Raw genomic sequence first — 16,675 nt, 5'->3', positions numbered from 1 at the left:
CCGCACCCAGCCAACAGTGTTTCTTAAATTATTTTGACCACGACCATGTAACAAATACATTTTCCCAAGCAACGGGCTCACATGGAGCAAACAAGTTTCAGGAAGCAAGACACAACCTTACTATGTGCAATGGGCTCTCCTATTTCCTCCATTTTAGTCTGTTTTGTCCAGTTTAGTCCATTTAGTGGTTGTGACCATGCATTGACTTTATGATTTGCCAGCGACCCCATATCCCATGAGAGGGCTGTGTTTACAGTTTGGGAGTCCTGGTCGAGAAAACGATCACTGGGGTTCCTACCTCTGGGGCGATGTAATCTGGAGTTCCACAGAAGGTCCTGGTCGTGACTCCATCCATCATGTGTTCCTTGCACATCCCAAAGTCAGCAATTTTGATATGTCCTTCTGAATCCAACATGACGTTATCTAACTTCAGATCCCTGCAAGGAACCAGGTTAACATCAGAGTCCTTTCCATGACATAACATGGTTTGCTTTGGAGCTGGTGAAATAGAAGGATATTTGAATACCGGTCAGCTCAATGGCAATATTAACTGTAAGTCCCTGGAGAGCAGTATCAGGAGTTACTGTGTGTTGATATCTTCAGAGACTAATATTGTGCCTGGGCTACAGCAGGTGCTTAAATGCATACTGAATGGATGACTAAACGACTGGACTAGTGATTCCCAATCTTGCCTGTGTCTGTGACTCTAGAGATCTCCAACTGGGCACATCTGGGGAAGTCTCAATTATTTGATTTATTCATATCCCACACAGGGGGTCTGACACATGACCAGGTTTGCAAAATCATGGGTTTAGAATCACTTCACTGGGTCATACGCATGTCCCTTCCATTCTGCCTGTGCCATATATCCTTCTAATTATGCTTCAATTAATACTGGAAGAAATTCTTCCTTCTTTGGCACCAGACTTTCAGCACAGCTACTAACAGGCAGAATTTAATTCAATAGATTTTTTTCCTTGCCTCTCCCCAGTTCCCTGTGTTCTTCTGCTGAACATCTATAACAGGAATTCAGTTTCCCTTGCTCCCTGACCTCCATTCCAAAGAAAAGGCAGTGGAAGGAGCTGTCAATGGAGAGAAAAATGTGTTTTCTTTTTTTTTTTCTTTTGAGACGGAGTCTCGCTCTGTTGCCCAGGCTGGAGTGCAGTGGCGTGATCTTGGCTCACTGCAAGCTCTGCCTCCAGGGATCACGCCATTCTCCTGCCTCAGCCTCCCGAGTAGCTGACACGACAAAAAGCAGAAACAAGATATAAAATCTTTGAGGTCTAGAAATCAGAAGGTGGCTCTGATTTGCCTCCAGGGTGAGGAGGAAGGTGGGTCCCAGCAGGTCTCTGTTCCTCCTGGGGGGTTATCAACTCTGCGTCTTAAGTCGCCATTCCAGAATGACACGCCCACAGAGTCCCAGCTAACCTCTCTGCTGAGGTGCTGGTAGGAGGGCTTCAATACACACCTATAAATGATTCCTCTTTTATGAAGAAAGAACAATCCGATGGAAATCTCTGCCGCATAGAATCTGCAAAACAAAATGGGCTTCAGGTTTCTCACTTGCTTCCTTAAATGCCTGTATACTTTTCATTCTCAAGTTCAAGCATCAAAGAGTAAAGAATGTCAGACCCAGAGGCTTTCAGAGACCAGCATCGCCTGCACGTGTTCTTCCAACCCCTGGTCCTCCCTCCATCACTTTGTCCTCTAGCTCATCCGTGAATGAGACAGCTAATAAAACCAATGAGACCAGCTTCTTATTCTTGTATGGGGAAGGTGGACAAGTAGCTTATTGCCTGCAGAGTAATTTCTAATACAATCATTTAAAGGGTAGATAGCAGTTAGACTATTCTATGTCAGGAGTATGGCAGTGTAGAGGAAATTTCCATTTTCCTATTCACTGGCAGAATACACTGGTGTTTGAAAATATAATACAATTACTCTCTGGAAGGCAAAGTATAGTGGTTGATGAACCCTTTAGCTAGTGTTTTCATTCCTTGCAAGTGTTGGCATAAATGAGACACACATCATGATTCATATCTGAGTTTACTCTTTTAAATAATTCATAATAAAAAGCAGTAACTTTTTATTCACTTCAAAATTGTTAATACATTAACAGCTGAAACTCAGAGTAAAAGGGGGCGAATATTTAAAAATCTGCATAGCATTCAGGAGTCTTTGAAGTCCAAGAAGCCACAAGACTGTGCCTGTGGAAATATCACATGCAGGAGGCTCAAAATAAGCACACGTGTCTACATGAGGAGAAAAAAAAAATCTCTAATGATCAAGACCAAACCCTTAATGAGGGGCCACCTCTGAATGCCAGAAGAGTACAGGAAGGGGGAGGGTGAAGAGATGGGATTACTACAGGTGATCTTTACATTATTTTTCATGCTTTTCTAAACTTTTCTGCAACACAAATAATATAATGAAAGGATATTGGACCAGACACCTTTATGTGACTTTATAACACCGGGTGACTCTGTGCTACCTGCTCTTTATAGTCCTGTGTGACCACGCTTTATTTTATAATCTGAGTATTTTAAGGCTTTATAAATACAACATAAAACAAAAGAAAATAACAGGCATTTCTGAAAACTTAAAAGGAACAATCAATAAGGGCAGAAAAATCCCCCTTCACACTTTAAAAGCTTGCAACCAAAGATTTCCCTATTCTGCCTTCAGTTAATCTTCCCTAGGGTGGAAAATCCCTCACAGGCCAAAAATTTTTCCAATGTGTCTCTTAGATGGCACAGCAGCCAGAATCCTATTAACAGGTGCTGACTTCATTCATCAGGGTACATGCCCACAAGGTTTCCTCACTGGGGAACTAAACTCGCCCTTTGTTTAGGCTTGCTCCACTGGTGTTTCCTGAGACTTCCTGGCCCCTGAGAGGTGAGATGATGTTTTCTGGCACCAAAGTCCCAGCTCCCCACATCCCTCAGATGAATCTCTCATTTTCACCTGGAGCCCACGTCTTCCTCCTGTGCTGCCGACTCCTGCATCCCGTCAGGCAAGGTGCATTCCAATAAAACGTTCTTAACTGAGCTCCTGAATCTCCCCCCCAAACCACCTCCTCCTTGGTGGCTGCCCCGACCCAAGCCTAAAATGCAGTCTCACTGGAAGAGGTTTCTCTCTTCTCTCCTCCATAGTCAATAAGTTCTGCTTTTCTTCCTCCAGGGTGTTTTTCAAAGACACTTATTCCTCTTTGGCTCCAAAGTCTAGCCCTAACCACAGCTCCATTCCTTCTCATCTACAAAGAGTCTCACCAGCACCTGCACCAGCCTCTACCATTCCCTTTCATGCTTTCTTCTTCCCCCAGAGAGCTCTGCAAAAACTGAATCTGATGGTGCAAGCCCCACTGCAGTGCCTTCCCTCTTCCCTCCTCCGCAGCCAGGCTCCTTACCAGGCTCTTCACCCAGAGCCCCACCTACCACGTTCCCCCCTCCCCCACCCCTCAAATAATCTCACAGCATCTCCCACACCTGCTGAGCTGCAAGGCTGCTTCCCTGGACTTGCTTCTGCCTCTGTTCACATCTCTTCCTGGAAGGCTCTTCCCCCACCTCTGAGCCGGTCATTTTGTGGGGGTGCACTTCCCTCTCCCCCTGATTTTTAGGGGCTTACGTGGTATCCTGGTATCCTGTGCAAGTCTCTAAAGTTACAGCAACACACTGTTAATTGTTAGGTGACTTCTCCAACTCCAGGGTGGAGTGTAAACTCCCTCCGGAAAGGGAGCACCTCATTCTTTTCACACCCCCAGTGCCTGGTGCAGAGCAGGGGTGTGATAACCATTTGTTCAATAGATAAGAATAACTCCGTCAATGAGGGTGGACCTGGGTGATGACGGGATATGGCAGCATTTCCAGTTTATTGGAAATATTGGAAATAGAATAAACTGCTCCTTAGGAACCATCTTAGATGGATCATACCAGTATATCTGCCCCCTGCCTCCCATGTTTAGAACATTCAACCTAAAACTGGACAGAATCCCACTTTCTCATTTCACCCAGCAGAAGTTCCCAGTTGGGGCTGGGCATGGTGGCTCACTCACGCCTGTAATCCCAGCACTTTGGGAGGCCGAGGTGGGCACACGGCTTGAGCTCAAGAGTTCGGGACCAGCCTGGGCAAGATGGTGAAACCCCATCTCTACCAAAAACACAGAAAATTAGCCAGGTGTGGTGGTACGCACCTGTAGTCCCAGCTACTCAGGAGGCTGAGGTGGGAGAATCACCTGAGCCTGGGAGGCAATGCCTGAGTGACAGAGTGAGACCCCCATCTCAAGGAAAAAAAAAAAAAGTTTCCAGTTGGTAGAACTTGGTTGCTCAAATTAAGGGATTTTAAAAATAATACTCACACTGCTTGTGGTTCCTTAAATTTTCCTACTTGCTGAATGTGGTACATGAGGTCCCCACCGTTGACATACTCCATGACGAAGTACAGCCGATCCTGCAGACCAAGGTTCAACACGTGAGCAGGGCTCCTCCCCAGCCAAGCGGCTTCCTTTACTCTTCACAGGTTGTGTTTTGCTTTCTCATTAGTTAAATGGGGACTGCACGGGCAGATGTGCTCAGTTTAGAGCTCTTTCACTTTTTTTTTCCAAAGAATAAGTAATAAACCCTACTGCATGAAGGCCTTGGGAAGTATAAAGTCATTACATAACCCTGAAATACTGGCTCTCCATCAACGTGCCTTCCTGTTACATATACTCTCTATTACAGTAATGGCCTCGAACATTCTTCCCTATTTTCCTATACATATAATAAATTTCTAAGAAGGGCTGGTGTGAGGAATCCACATAAGGCAATTATTTTATTTTAACTAGTGCTTCTCCATGGTCAAAATGTTTAAAGGCTGGTTTGCAGTGTCTGGGAGGCGTGCCATACTAATGTAGTATCGTGTTTAAATGGATACTCCTGAAAACACATCTCTCAGGCTTAGGATTACACATGCTCAATGATATTTACTGGAAATGGGACAGGGGACTCTAAATGGATAGGCTAATCAAATGTTCTTTTGCATCTGTAATATGCCCAAACACTGTTTTTCTATTTTCTCTGTCACGGGTAGGCTAAGTGTTGGCCCCATGATGGGCATGTATCATAGACCCAAATAAATCTGCATATTCATGAGGACATTATGCTGGGACAGATAGGAAGATGGAGGGGTTTAACAGTGAAATAATGACCTCTGCTCTCTGCTAGAAAACATCCCCATTTCACAGAGGATATTAAACATTAAAGTGCTGCACAGGGAGAAAAAAATGATGAAGCTGGTGCTAACAGCCAGGAAGCAACCCTGGGAGCCCCAACCTCTAGCTTTCCTGTTATGAACTTTAATTTCATCTTCATTTTTTTGTTTTGTAGCTTTCCAGAGCTTAATCAGGGTAACTAGGGTTACAGGCTCTGGGCTGGGATTCAGAGCCGTGGTTGTCTCTTCCGAGCATGCTGCTCTTGTCTCTCCCGGGCGTGACTTGATTCACAGTCAGTGGGAATGGCTGGGAGCAGGAAGCTCAACGTGCCGCCAGTGCTAGGCTGACACGTAGTGGCCGGCGCCTGACTCCGCGGCTGCTGCTACACACCCAGAGGCTCCGTGTGGCTGCAAAGCCATTTTGAGATTCTAAAACCCAAAAGCACTGAGAGGCTCCTCCCAAGAGTTTTCAAAGAGGCATAAGACAAGACAGTCGATCAATGGGCAGTTGAAAATAGTAATAATTGCATCAATTATAGCTACTGATTATGGAGTCATATTTAAAATGGACAGCCTCTGAGGAGTGGAAAGACCGGCTTTGGCAATGTCTCACTATGGTGCCATCTAAAAGTCTATGTTTCTTTTTTTTCTTTTTGAGACGGAGTCTCGCTCTGTCGCCCAGGCTGGAGTGCAATGCTGCGATCTCGGCTCACTGCAAGCTCCACCTTCTGGGTTCACGCCATTCTCCTGCCTCAGCCTTCCGAGCAGCTGGGACTACAGGCGCCTGCCACCATGCCCGGCTAATTTTTTGTATTTTTTAGTAGAGACAGGGTTTCACCGTGTTAGCCAGGATGGTCTCGATCTCCTGACCTCGTGATCCGCCCACCTCGGCCTCCCAAAGTGCTGGGATTACAGGCGTGAGCCACCGTGCCCGGCCACATCTATGTTTCTTGTAGGCCACCTGCAAGCCCTGCAACGGACTGATTAGTGCTTTGGAATGTTCTTTTTTGTCCTCTATTTAGTTTTACTTTATGACATAACTCAGCAAACTTTTTCCATAAAGGGCCAGCAGTATGTATTAATATTTTAGGCTGTGAGTGTCTCTTGCAGCGACTCAACTCTGCCTTCATGGTGCAAAAGCAGCTGTAGATGACAGGTACAGGAAGGAGTGTGGCAATGTCCCAAAACAGCTGTTTATGGATGCTGAAATTTGAATGTCACCTAATTTTCACGTGTCACGATATATGACTCTTTGGATTTCCCTGTTGTGACCTTTCCTAAACTCACGGGCCATAGAGAACAGGCCACAGTTTTCCAATCCCTGTTGTGTGACATTGAACAAGAACATGCTCTTTTACAAAATCAAGTCTCCTTATGCTCCAATGCCATGTTTGGCAGCAGAACCAGCGGTCTTAAAAAGCCAAGACTGTGGCTAGGCGTGGTGGCTCATGCCTGTAATCCCAGCACTTTGGGAAGCCGAGGCGGGTGGATCACATGAGGTCAGAAGTTCAAGACTGGCCTGGCCAACATGGTGAAACTCCATCTCTACTAAAAATACAAAAATTAGCCAGGCGTGGTGGCAGATACCTGTAATCTCAGCTGCTTGAGAGGCTGAGCAGGAGAATCCCTTGAGCCTGGGAGGTGGAGGTTGCAGTGAGCAGAGATCGCACCATTGCACTCCAGCCTGGGGAACAGAGCGAGACTCCATCTCAAAAAATAAAAATAAAAAAGCCAAGACTGTGAGTTTTTTTTTTGTATCCCCAAGTCTTAGCACAGTACCAGGCATGAAGAAAACCTTTCATGGAAATATTTGCTGAATTGAGGCCAGGCACAGTGGCTCACACCCGTAATCCCAGCACTTTAGGAGGCCAACGTAGGGGGATCGCTTGAGCTCAGGAGTTTAAGACCAGCCTGGGCAACATGGCGAAACCCCATCTCTACTAAAAATACAAAAACTAGCTAAGTGTGGTGGGGTACATCTGTGGTCTCAACTACTTGAGATTGCAGTGGGCCATGACCATGCCACTGCACTCTAGCCTGGACAAGAGAGCGAGATCCTGTCTCAAAAAGAAAGAAAAAGAAAAAGAAATGTTTGCTGAATTAAATGGCATGAATGCCAAGCAGAGGACATCACAGAGAAGGCATGCCTCAAATCTACCAGTGAGAGAGGTGAGAGGTGGTCCCCAGTCACCTCTGCTTGACATCACATCACACCTTTCTCCAGCCTTCTCCAAAGGAACAAGGATGCTAAGAACCTTTGGGCTGAGGCATAGCTCTGAGAGCTGGGTGCTGCATTGCAGGGATCCCCAGGGTCCTTACCACTGTCTGGAAGCAGGAGTGCAGCTGCGTCAAGAACGGGGGTTTGTCAAGCAGGGCCAAGACTCGCTTTTCTACCATGGTGCACTCCACGTCATCATCCTGAATCACCACATCCTTCTTTAGGATTTTGATTGCATACAGTTCTTCTGTGCCCTTCCTGTCAGCAAGCATCACCTGAGAACACGTCAAGAACAACCTGAACACTTGTAAGCACACATCTTGGGGGGCGGAGGGAAGGAACCAGGCCAGATGATGGCTCAGTGACAGTTTGTGCACCTTTGTCAATGCGGGACATAAAAATATTAAACTTCATGTGCAAATTTGGAAATTCTACACATCACTACAAATTCAGTCTCTCCAGCATTTGCGAAACTTCAACGCTGCCAAGATTTGTAAATGGTATAGGCCACTGCCACATGATGGCACTATTTTGGCTGCTAAAATGAATACTCAACATTCTGTATCAGGATTAGTCTGGAATTATGCACATTTTTCAGGAGTATCCTTAGAGTGAAAGCTGACTGACATTTATAATCTCTCAAGTCAAGAACCTAGGCTTGAAATCAGTTTCTGGGTCTATGAAATGTGGGGCCACAGAAACCAAATAAGATACAAGGCAAATTGCTGAAGACCCCATGTCAGTATCTCTTAATGATTGTATTTGCTTACTACAAGTGAACATTTAATTTTTAGTTGTGAAAACTATTCATCAACCAGCATTTCAGAGCACCCCCTCTGTTCCGAACACTGAGAAATAGTAACACACAGTGAACCCACTATAGCTTTTTGGATGCAGTTGTTTTTAAGGAAGTAGAAACCAGGTGAGGACTGTGCACTCTGATCTGAGAGACCAAATAGATGCCTCTTTATCAACTAAGATGGACCCTAATGTCAGAGGCATTTGAACCAGAGCAACTCCATCTTGAATAAGGGATGGGAAAACTAAGGCTGAGATCTGCTGGGCCGCATTCGCAGGAGGTCGGGCATTCTTAGTTGCAGGATGAGACAGGAGGTCAGCAGGGCTAGTATCACAAGACACAGGTCAGAAAGACCCTGCTGATAAAACAGGATGCAGTAAAGAAGCCAGCCAAAATGCACCAAATCCAAGATGGCAATGAGAATAACCTCTGGCTACCCTCACTGCTCATTATATGCATTATTAGCATGTGAAAAGACACTCCCACCAGCGCCCCCAAAGTTTACAAATGCCATGGCAATGCCCAGAAGTTACCTTATATAGTTTACAAGATGGAGGAACCCTCAGTTCTGGGAATTGCCCACCCCTTTCCCAGAAAACTCATGAATAATAAAACCCTTGTTTAGCATATGATCAAGAAATACCTCTAAGTATACTCAGTCAAGCAGCCCATGCTGCTGCTCTGCCTATGGAGTAGCTGTTCTTTCATTTCTTTACTTCTCTAACAAACTGACTTTCACTTTATTCTGTGGACTCGCTCCGAATTCTTTCTTGCTTGAGGTCCAAGAACCTTCCTCTTGGGGTCTGGATCAGGACCCCTTTTTGGTAACATTAAAGTTAAGGAAATAGTTATCTATGGGTTGAGGATTCAGGGCCCAGCTGGCATGGCAAATTTCTAAATCCCTACGGCTACAAGATAAGCCACTCTCGCTAAACTCCCTAGCAGTACGAGCTGTCAGGCCCCTCCTAACTTTGATTGACAACTCAGATCACTATGACTCAAACTGGACAGAGGACTGGCCTTACAAACATTCTTTTCTGTGATGCAACTGCAGACCTTAAGCCAGTTTCAGCAGCTTACAGGCCTGCACACAAACTGTTTTTGGGTCCTGTGGTTCACCTTTTGATCTAAAGAGCCAACTTCCTCATTCATTCATTCATTCATTCATTCATTCATTCATTTATTTATTTATTTATTTAAGACGGCATCTCCCTCTGTTGCCCAGGCTGGAGTGCAGTGGCATGATCTTGGCTCACTGCAACCTCCACCTCCCAGGTTCCAGCGATTCTCCTGCCTCAGCTTCCCGAGTAGCTGGGATCACAGGTGCACATCACCACACCCAGCTAATTTTTGTATTTTTAGTAGAGATGGGGTTTCACCATTTTTGCCAGGCTGGTCTCAAACTCCTGACCTCAAGTGGTCCACCTGCCTTGGCCTCCCAAAGTGCTGGGATTACAGGCATAAGCCACCGTGCCTAGGCAAATTCCACCTCATTTTAATGCTAAGTCCCCACCCCAAAGTGAACATGAGATGCATGTTACATAGATGTTCATCCATTGTGCCTGTGCAAGGCTTCCCGCACAGATAAGTATAGCTTTCCCCCCAAACCTGTTGAATATGGATGACTCTACTGTGTAACATGGACCCTGTGAGGCATAAAACCTAACCTGCCCTTTCTCTCCTCAAAGAGAGGGCACCTTCATTTCACACCACAGACTTTCTTTTCCAGGTTTGCAAACTGCTATCACCAATAAACCTCTCCTTTCTACCATTCAGCCATCCTGGTGGTCTTCTGGACGACTGTACAAATCACAGGGAAATCTTTTTTTTTTTTTTTGAGACAGAGTCTCACTCTGTCTCCCAGGCTGGAGTGCAGTGGTGTGATCTCAGCTCACTGCAAGCTCCGCCTCCCAGGTTCACGCCATTCTCCTGCCTCAGCCTCCCAAGTAGCTGGGACTACAGGCGCCCACCACCACGCCCAGCTAATTTTTTGTATTTTTAGTAGAGACGGGGTTTCACCATGTTAGCCAGGATGGTCTCGATCTCCTGACCTCGAATCACGGGGAAATCTAATGTGCTATTCTGCAAACTGCGGGGAGAACAAAACTGATTTGACATACTCTGCAGAAGCCCCTGCAATTTGCAGATGACTGTCCTCTTACCTTTCCAAAACTCCCCTTCCCCAACACCATGAGGAAATTGAAGTCCGTGAGTTTCACTCGGTCAAGGTTGTTGGAAGGTTGTTTCCTGTCTTCAGAGGGACTGATGACTTTGTTGCCAGCAGGGCCAAGTTTGGCTTTCTAAATAACAAGCACAAATGGGAAACATGTGGGTCATTTTTCTGGGGAAAGAGTGACAGAAACCACCACGTTGTAACTGAGTTTAATGTTTGCTTGGAGGTGGGATGGGGTGAGAAAAGGCACAAAGGGTGAGGATTGAGTGTCTGTTCAGATATCAGCAGCTACACTCACCCTACGGGGAAGGTCTGCAAAGTAGCAGAAAACTGCTCTCCCTATTAAGAGACAACTCTTTACATAGTCAACCTAGAACTGATGGCGTGGGGATCCATGTAGGCATGGTTGGTTGTAATTCTAGTATGTCAAGGTTGACTTCTTGGGAAAAAGAGTGCTTCGGGTCCATGAACATAATAAAGGAAATAAACTGTGTACTGATGCTTTTCATATTTGTAGATTTTCCAATTTAAAATTAATCTGCATAAAGGAAAACTTGTACCCACACCAAAAGGGAGGAAAATGTTCTCTGGAGAGGAACTGCTTAAAATGGCAAAGCCGTCGGGATGATTCACTGCTATTTCCAAATGCACAGTAAGAACAGGGGTTGGGTTTGTTTTTTTTTTTTTTTGGGATTTTTTTTTTCCCTTTAAATCAAGAGTTGAACTCACAAAAAGACATGGTGATGTGCATAAGAAGAGATGCCAGCACTTTGGGAGGCTGAGGCGGGTGGATCACCTGAGGTCTGGAGTTTGAGACCAGCCTGGCCAAGATGGTGAAACCCCGTCTCTACCGAAAATACAAAAATCAGCTGGGCATGGTGGTGCGTGCCTGTAATCGCAGCTACTTGGGAGGCTGAGGCAGGAGAATCGCTTGAACCGGAGGGCAGAGGTTGCAGTGAGCTGAGATTGTGCCACTGCACTCCAGCCTGGGAGACAGAGCAAGACTCTGTCTCAAAAAAAAAAAAAAAGAAAAGAAAAGAAAAGAAAAGAAAGGAGCACAAGATGCCCTTTGTGACTGAAGAATATCTGGTCAATGCCTGGCGGGCGAACTACCAAAGAAGTTTTTAGAAGCTCTAGAGGGGGCCCTGCCCTCACGACTCTCACCAGGGCCTCAGAATCTATGTCAAAGGCAAAAGGTAAAAGGGCTCAGCAGAAAAAGGAAGGTAAATAAACCCACGGGATGTCTCACTGTTGCCAAAAGAGCCCTGGAGAGGCCTGGAGTGGGCCAAGTCTCCCGGCACAAGACTGAATTTTGAACATCTGCCTGACGGGGAGGAGCTGGTTGTAAGAAGCTGCTGACAGGTCCAGGACCCTGGCCCCTGGCTAGACCTCCACAGCCACATCCCTGAGCTCTAGGGCAATGATTCTTGCCTTGGATGCATTCTTTTTTTTTTTTTTTTGAGACGGAGTTTTGCTCGTTGCCCAGGCTGGAGCGCAGTGCAGTGGTGCAATCTCGGCTCACTGCAACTTCTGCCTCCCAGGTTCAAGCGATTCTCCTGCCTCAGCCTCTTGAGTAGCTAGGATTCACCACCACGCCTAATTTTTTGCATTTTTAGTAGAGACGGGGTTTCGCCATGTTAGGCAGCCTGGTCTCAAACTCCTGACCTCAGGTGATCCACCTGCCTCGGCCTCCCAAAGTGCTGGGATTATAGGCATGAGCCACCGTGCCCTGCCCATTCTTAATGAGAAGGTGCACCTCCCTCCCTAGTGCAGCAGACCTGAGCTCTGGAGCTCTTGCCAGGAACTCATTCCAGTCAACACCTTGGTGGTTACCAAGATGATGGTGAAGGAGGTTAAGGAAGGCACTCAAGGGGCTCTACTATGGATCAGCAGCAGAGAAGGCTTCCGAGGAATCATCCATCGTCCCTCTTGGAGCACCACCATGACTTCATCCCACAAGTACTGATTGAGCCCCCTTGTGCTCTCTTGGGGAGCCTCTGCATTTGCAGGAGGAGTCCCTGCTGATACAGGAATTCAGCAGGACTGGTTTCACAAGATACAGGTCACAAAGAACCCCTAATAAAACAGTCTGTGGTAAAGAAGCCAGCCAAAACCCACCAAAACCAACAAGACAATGAAAGCAATCTCAGGTCTCCGGGCTGCTCATCGTATGCTAATTATAATACATTGGCATGCTATAGGAAACTCCCGCCAGCACCAAGACAGTTTACAAATGTCATGGCAACATGTGGAAGTTACCCTACATGGTGTGAAAGGGGAATCCTCAGTTCCAGGAATTCTTGCCCCTTTCCCAGAAAACTCATGAATAATCCACCCCTCATTTAGCATTTGATCAAGAAATAACCACAAAAATAGCCAATCAGCAGCCTGCAGGGCCGCTCTGCCTATGCAGTAGCCACCCTCTTATTCCTTTACTTTCTTTCTTAATAAACTTGCTTTCACTTTACTCTGTAGGTTTGCTCTTGAATTCCCTCCTGCCCAAAGCCAAGAACCCATGTGGCCTCTTAGGCTGAACCCGTTTTGGGGTTCACCCTGTGACACTGCCAGCTGTGTCCAGATTCCCAACTGTAACAGTACTTGGCATAGGACATGCACTCAGCTCTCTGGCTGAACAAATACAGAACTGAAGCCCAAATGTGCGTATCAGATGCTGTGTTGTTTGGCGATGCTTTTCTCCGATAAGAATAACTTGCTCGTGGCCAGGCATGGTGGCTCACACCTGTAATCCCAGCACTTTGGGAGGCCGAGGTAGGTGGATCACCAGGTCAGGAATTCAAGACAAGCCTGGCCAACATGGTGAAACCCCGTCTCTACTAAAAAAATACAAAAATTAGCTGGGCATGGTGCCACGTGCCTGTAATCCCAGCTACTCGGGAGGCTGAGGCAGGAAAATTGCTTGAACCAGGACCCGGGAGGCGGAGGCAGCAGTGGGTGAGATTGTGCCACTGCACTCCAGCCGGGGCTACAGAGCAAGACTCTGTCTCAAAAAAAAAAAAAGAATAACTCGTTCATACAGGGATGAAGTCTCAGGGCTTGTGAACATGCTCTGATGAGTTGAGTGCCCCCATTTGACCAGAGACATTAAAACATGAGGGAGAGATGGCCCTGATATTTTTGCTTCCAGACTGAAAGTGTGGAACACAGTTGAGTTCCACCTCTGTTGGCAGCATGTAGTGGAAACACCTGTGAATTTGGGGCCACTGGAAACGTAGAAGGCCCATAAAGATAAAACAGGAACTGTGATGCTACACATACTGGCCTGCCCACTTCGGCAGGGCCAGCCCAGTCCTCTAAACACTGGCCCCAGCAACGATTCTAAGTTGAGAAACTTCCTAGGCTGTGTCTACATTTAATTTTTAATTTTTATTTTTTTGAGACAGAGTTTCGCTCTTGTTGCCCAGGCTGGAGTGCAGTGGCGCAATCCCAGCTCACTGCAACCTCTGCCTCCTGGGTTCAAGCGATTCTCCTGCCTCAGCCTCCCAAGTAGCTGGGATTACAGGTGCACGCCACCAAGCCAAGCTAATTTTTTTGTATTTTTAGTAGATATGGGGTTTTGCTGTGTTGGCCAGGCTGGTCTCAAACTCCTGATCCATCCATCTCGGCCTCCCAAAGTGCTGGTATTACAGGCGTGAGCCACCGCACCCGACCGGCTGTGTCTAAATTTAAAAGAATAGATAGGAAGTGCAAATTTGAGATGAGAATACCGACTATGCCACCCTGCTCTGCACTTCTGACTTAGAATAAGAAAAAAGTTATCAGAAAGAGGCATAGATTAATTGTATTTTCTCAGGATTCACAATAACACCTGAAAACACCCAAACACAACTGACTTGCTGATCTGAGGTGCTTGAAACTGTTGAAAACCACTTTCACCTAAGTGAAGTTGCTATTCATACTACCAATGAATGCCCAGCTTCCAACTGTAGCACGTGGTTCTACCCAGCTATGCTGGACTCCTCTGACATTCCCAGGCAGTCATTCCTCCTTCCTCCTTTGACACTTCACCAACACAGTCAGGGGATGTGGGCTGATGCAGTGATGAGCCTCCAGATAGGCAGGGGACCTTTTCTTTTTTTTTTTTTGAGATGGAGTCTTGCTCTGTCGCCCAGGCTGGAGTGCAGTGGCGCAATCTCGGCTCACTGCAAGCTCCACCTCCCAGGTTCACACCATGCTCCTGCCTCAGCCTCTCCGAGTAGCTAGGACTACAGGCGCCCGCCACCACACCCGGCTAATTTTTTTGTATTTTTAGTAGAGACGGAGTTTCACCGTGGTCTCGATCTCCTGACCTCGTGATCCGCCCGCCTCGGCCTCCCAAAGTGCTGGGATTACAAGCGTGAGACACCACGCCCGGCCGGCAGGGGACCTTTTCACACACATTGCCATCTACCGCCTCACTGCAGACATAACCTAACGACGGCCTTGTGAGTTTCATGTTATCATCTTAGTCTGGTTATAAGCATGAGACATTGCCCACAGTCAGGCTAAAGGCTGACAGAAGCATTTTTATATTCAAGTACTTCTGAACTTATTTGCAATATGACCTTGGCCTCAGGTCTCAAATCAGTCACCAGGTTTGAGAGGAACATCCACAAAGGAGACACCTGCTCACACAAGGTGAAGCTGGGCAGAGGACGCCATAGGCTTCTGCTCTGTCTGGGCAGATTCTTTTCAGCCAGAAGCAGAGCTGAGTTTCTGGAGGCTGGTAGAGCAGGCAGCTGGTTGGGAAGGAGACAGACCGGTGTGTGGGGTCCAGGGCAGGCTGACCACATCCATATCAGAGAGGTGGCTTCTCAGTGGCCTGGCCCAGAAGGTCGGAATGGATTTCTCCCCAGCCTCAGCCAGCCCTGAGATCAGAGCAGACCCAGCATCTTCATGCCCTTGCTCCCATCAAGAGCAGCACTTCTGTTCCCACTACAGAACACACTTCCTGAGCCATCTCCACGCTGCCACCTGCAGGCCTTGCTGCCAAAGGACACAGAGCCATCCAATGCTGAGTTTTCGAAAGCAGCTCTTTTAAGGTAGGAAACTCCACAGTATGGCAACCTCAGGGGTCTGGGCCTGGCTTTGAGCAAGTCCCACTTTCAATCTGGGTCTAATCAATGCTGGGGTTGAGGGAGACAGCCAGTGGATATCTGAGCAGCTACGTCACTGGGGGCGGGGGATGCCTGAGGGCAAGGGGACAAAGAACCATATAGGACTTCCAGGTGGGCAGGGGCGCCAGGGCAAGATCAAATGCAGTGTGAGGCTTGACCTCCAGACCTTTGGTCAGCACCTCCGTCTTCCTGAAGACCCAGTCTTCCCTGGCCTGCCGTTTCTCCTCCACCCCTAGCCTGGCTGACCTCTCCCACTCCTTCAGGTCCCAGCTCAACTGCTATTACTTCAAGAAAACTGAAACAGGAATAATACAAGGTGGTAGCAGGAGAACAGAAAATTCCAGGCAGCAGTTTCACAGGACTAGCAAAAAAGAAAAAAAAAAAGTTGAAATAACTGCGTAAGCTAGGGGCCCACAAGACCCTAAACATCAGGATGTGGGCCAAGCTGGCTAAGACCAACTGGACCCAACATGGTGCTGGATTTGACCCAGCTTCACCTGGGACCTCACTGTCCGCTCATTAACATCCTCAATCCTCTACCCGCCAGTGCCATGGTCATTCCAGGAACACCAATATTTAGTGCAAAAACAGGTGGCACCACATTTCTGAGAAATCTCCACCTTTTTCTGGGAATCTTCAGGAATATTCCACCCCTTAAAGAAGCCCATAAAGGTAGCAGGGCCCAAACCCCCTTGCACGCCACTCTCTCTGGAGTATGCCTGCCTTTCCCTTTCTTGAGTGTGTACTGGTCACTTTGCAATAAATCTCCATATTTTCACTATCTTCTGACTCATCCTTGAATTCCTTCCTATGGCAGTATCAAGAGCCTGGACACCGGCTAAGTTCGAGGTCCCACCAGCGTTTCGGGACTTCCCCTAGCCCACCGGCATCAAAACCCCTCCCCAAAGATGTCCCGTTGCTCTCGCTGGCGGGCTACTGCTAAAATGACAGCAGGAGCCATGCACGGTGGCTCACGCCTGTAATCCCAGCACTTTGGGAGGCCAAAGCAGGTGGATCACCTGAGGTCAGGAGTTCAAGACCAGCCTAGCCAACATGGTGAAACCCCATCTCTACCAAAAAAGTACAAAAATTAGCCAGCGTGGTGGTAGGCGCCTGTAGTCCCAGCTACCTTGGGAGGCTGAGGTGGGAGAATCGCTTAAACCCAGGAGGCGAAGGTTGCCGTG

General features: G+C 47.2%; 1 protein-coding gene across 1 annotated transcript in view; it reads right to left on the bottom strand.

Annotated features, from left to right (window-relative positions):
* The window catches only part of PRKCA (protein kinase C alpha), a 509,502-nt gene that overhangs the window by 65,180 nt on the left and 427,647 nt on the right, over positions 1-16,675 (bottom strand). Inside the window, exons 9-13 of the mRNA XM_032178546.2 lie at positions 10,367-10,504; positions 7,507-7,680; positions 4,355-4,446; positions 1,469-1,531; positions 299-437 (exon numbers count right to left, since the gene is read on the bottom strand). Of these exons, the coding sequence (XP_032034437.1) occupies positions 299-437; positions 1,469-1,531; positions 4,355-4,446; positions 7,507-7,680; positions 10,367-10,504 (606 nt within the window). The remainder of the gene's footprint in view (positions 1-298; positions 438-1,468; positions 1,532-4,354; positions 4,447-7,506; positions 7,681-10,366; positions 10,505-16,675) is intronic.

Source organism: Hylobates moloch, unplaced genomic scaffold, assembly GCF_009828535.3.
Source record: "Hylobates moloch isolate HMO894 unplaced genomic scaffold, HMol_V3 SCAFFOLD_15, whole genome shotgun sequence".
Lineage (NCBI taxonomy): Eukaryota > Metazoa > Chordata > Mammalia > Primates > Hylobatidae > Hylobates > Hylobates moloch.
This window is presented reverse-complemented; position numbering and strand designations above follow the sequence as displayed.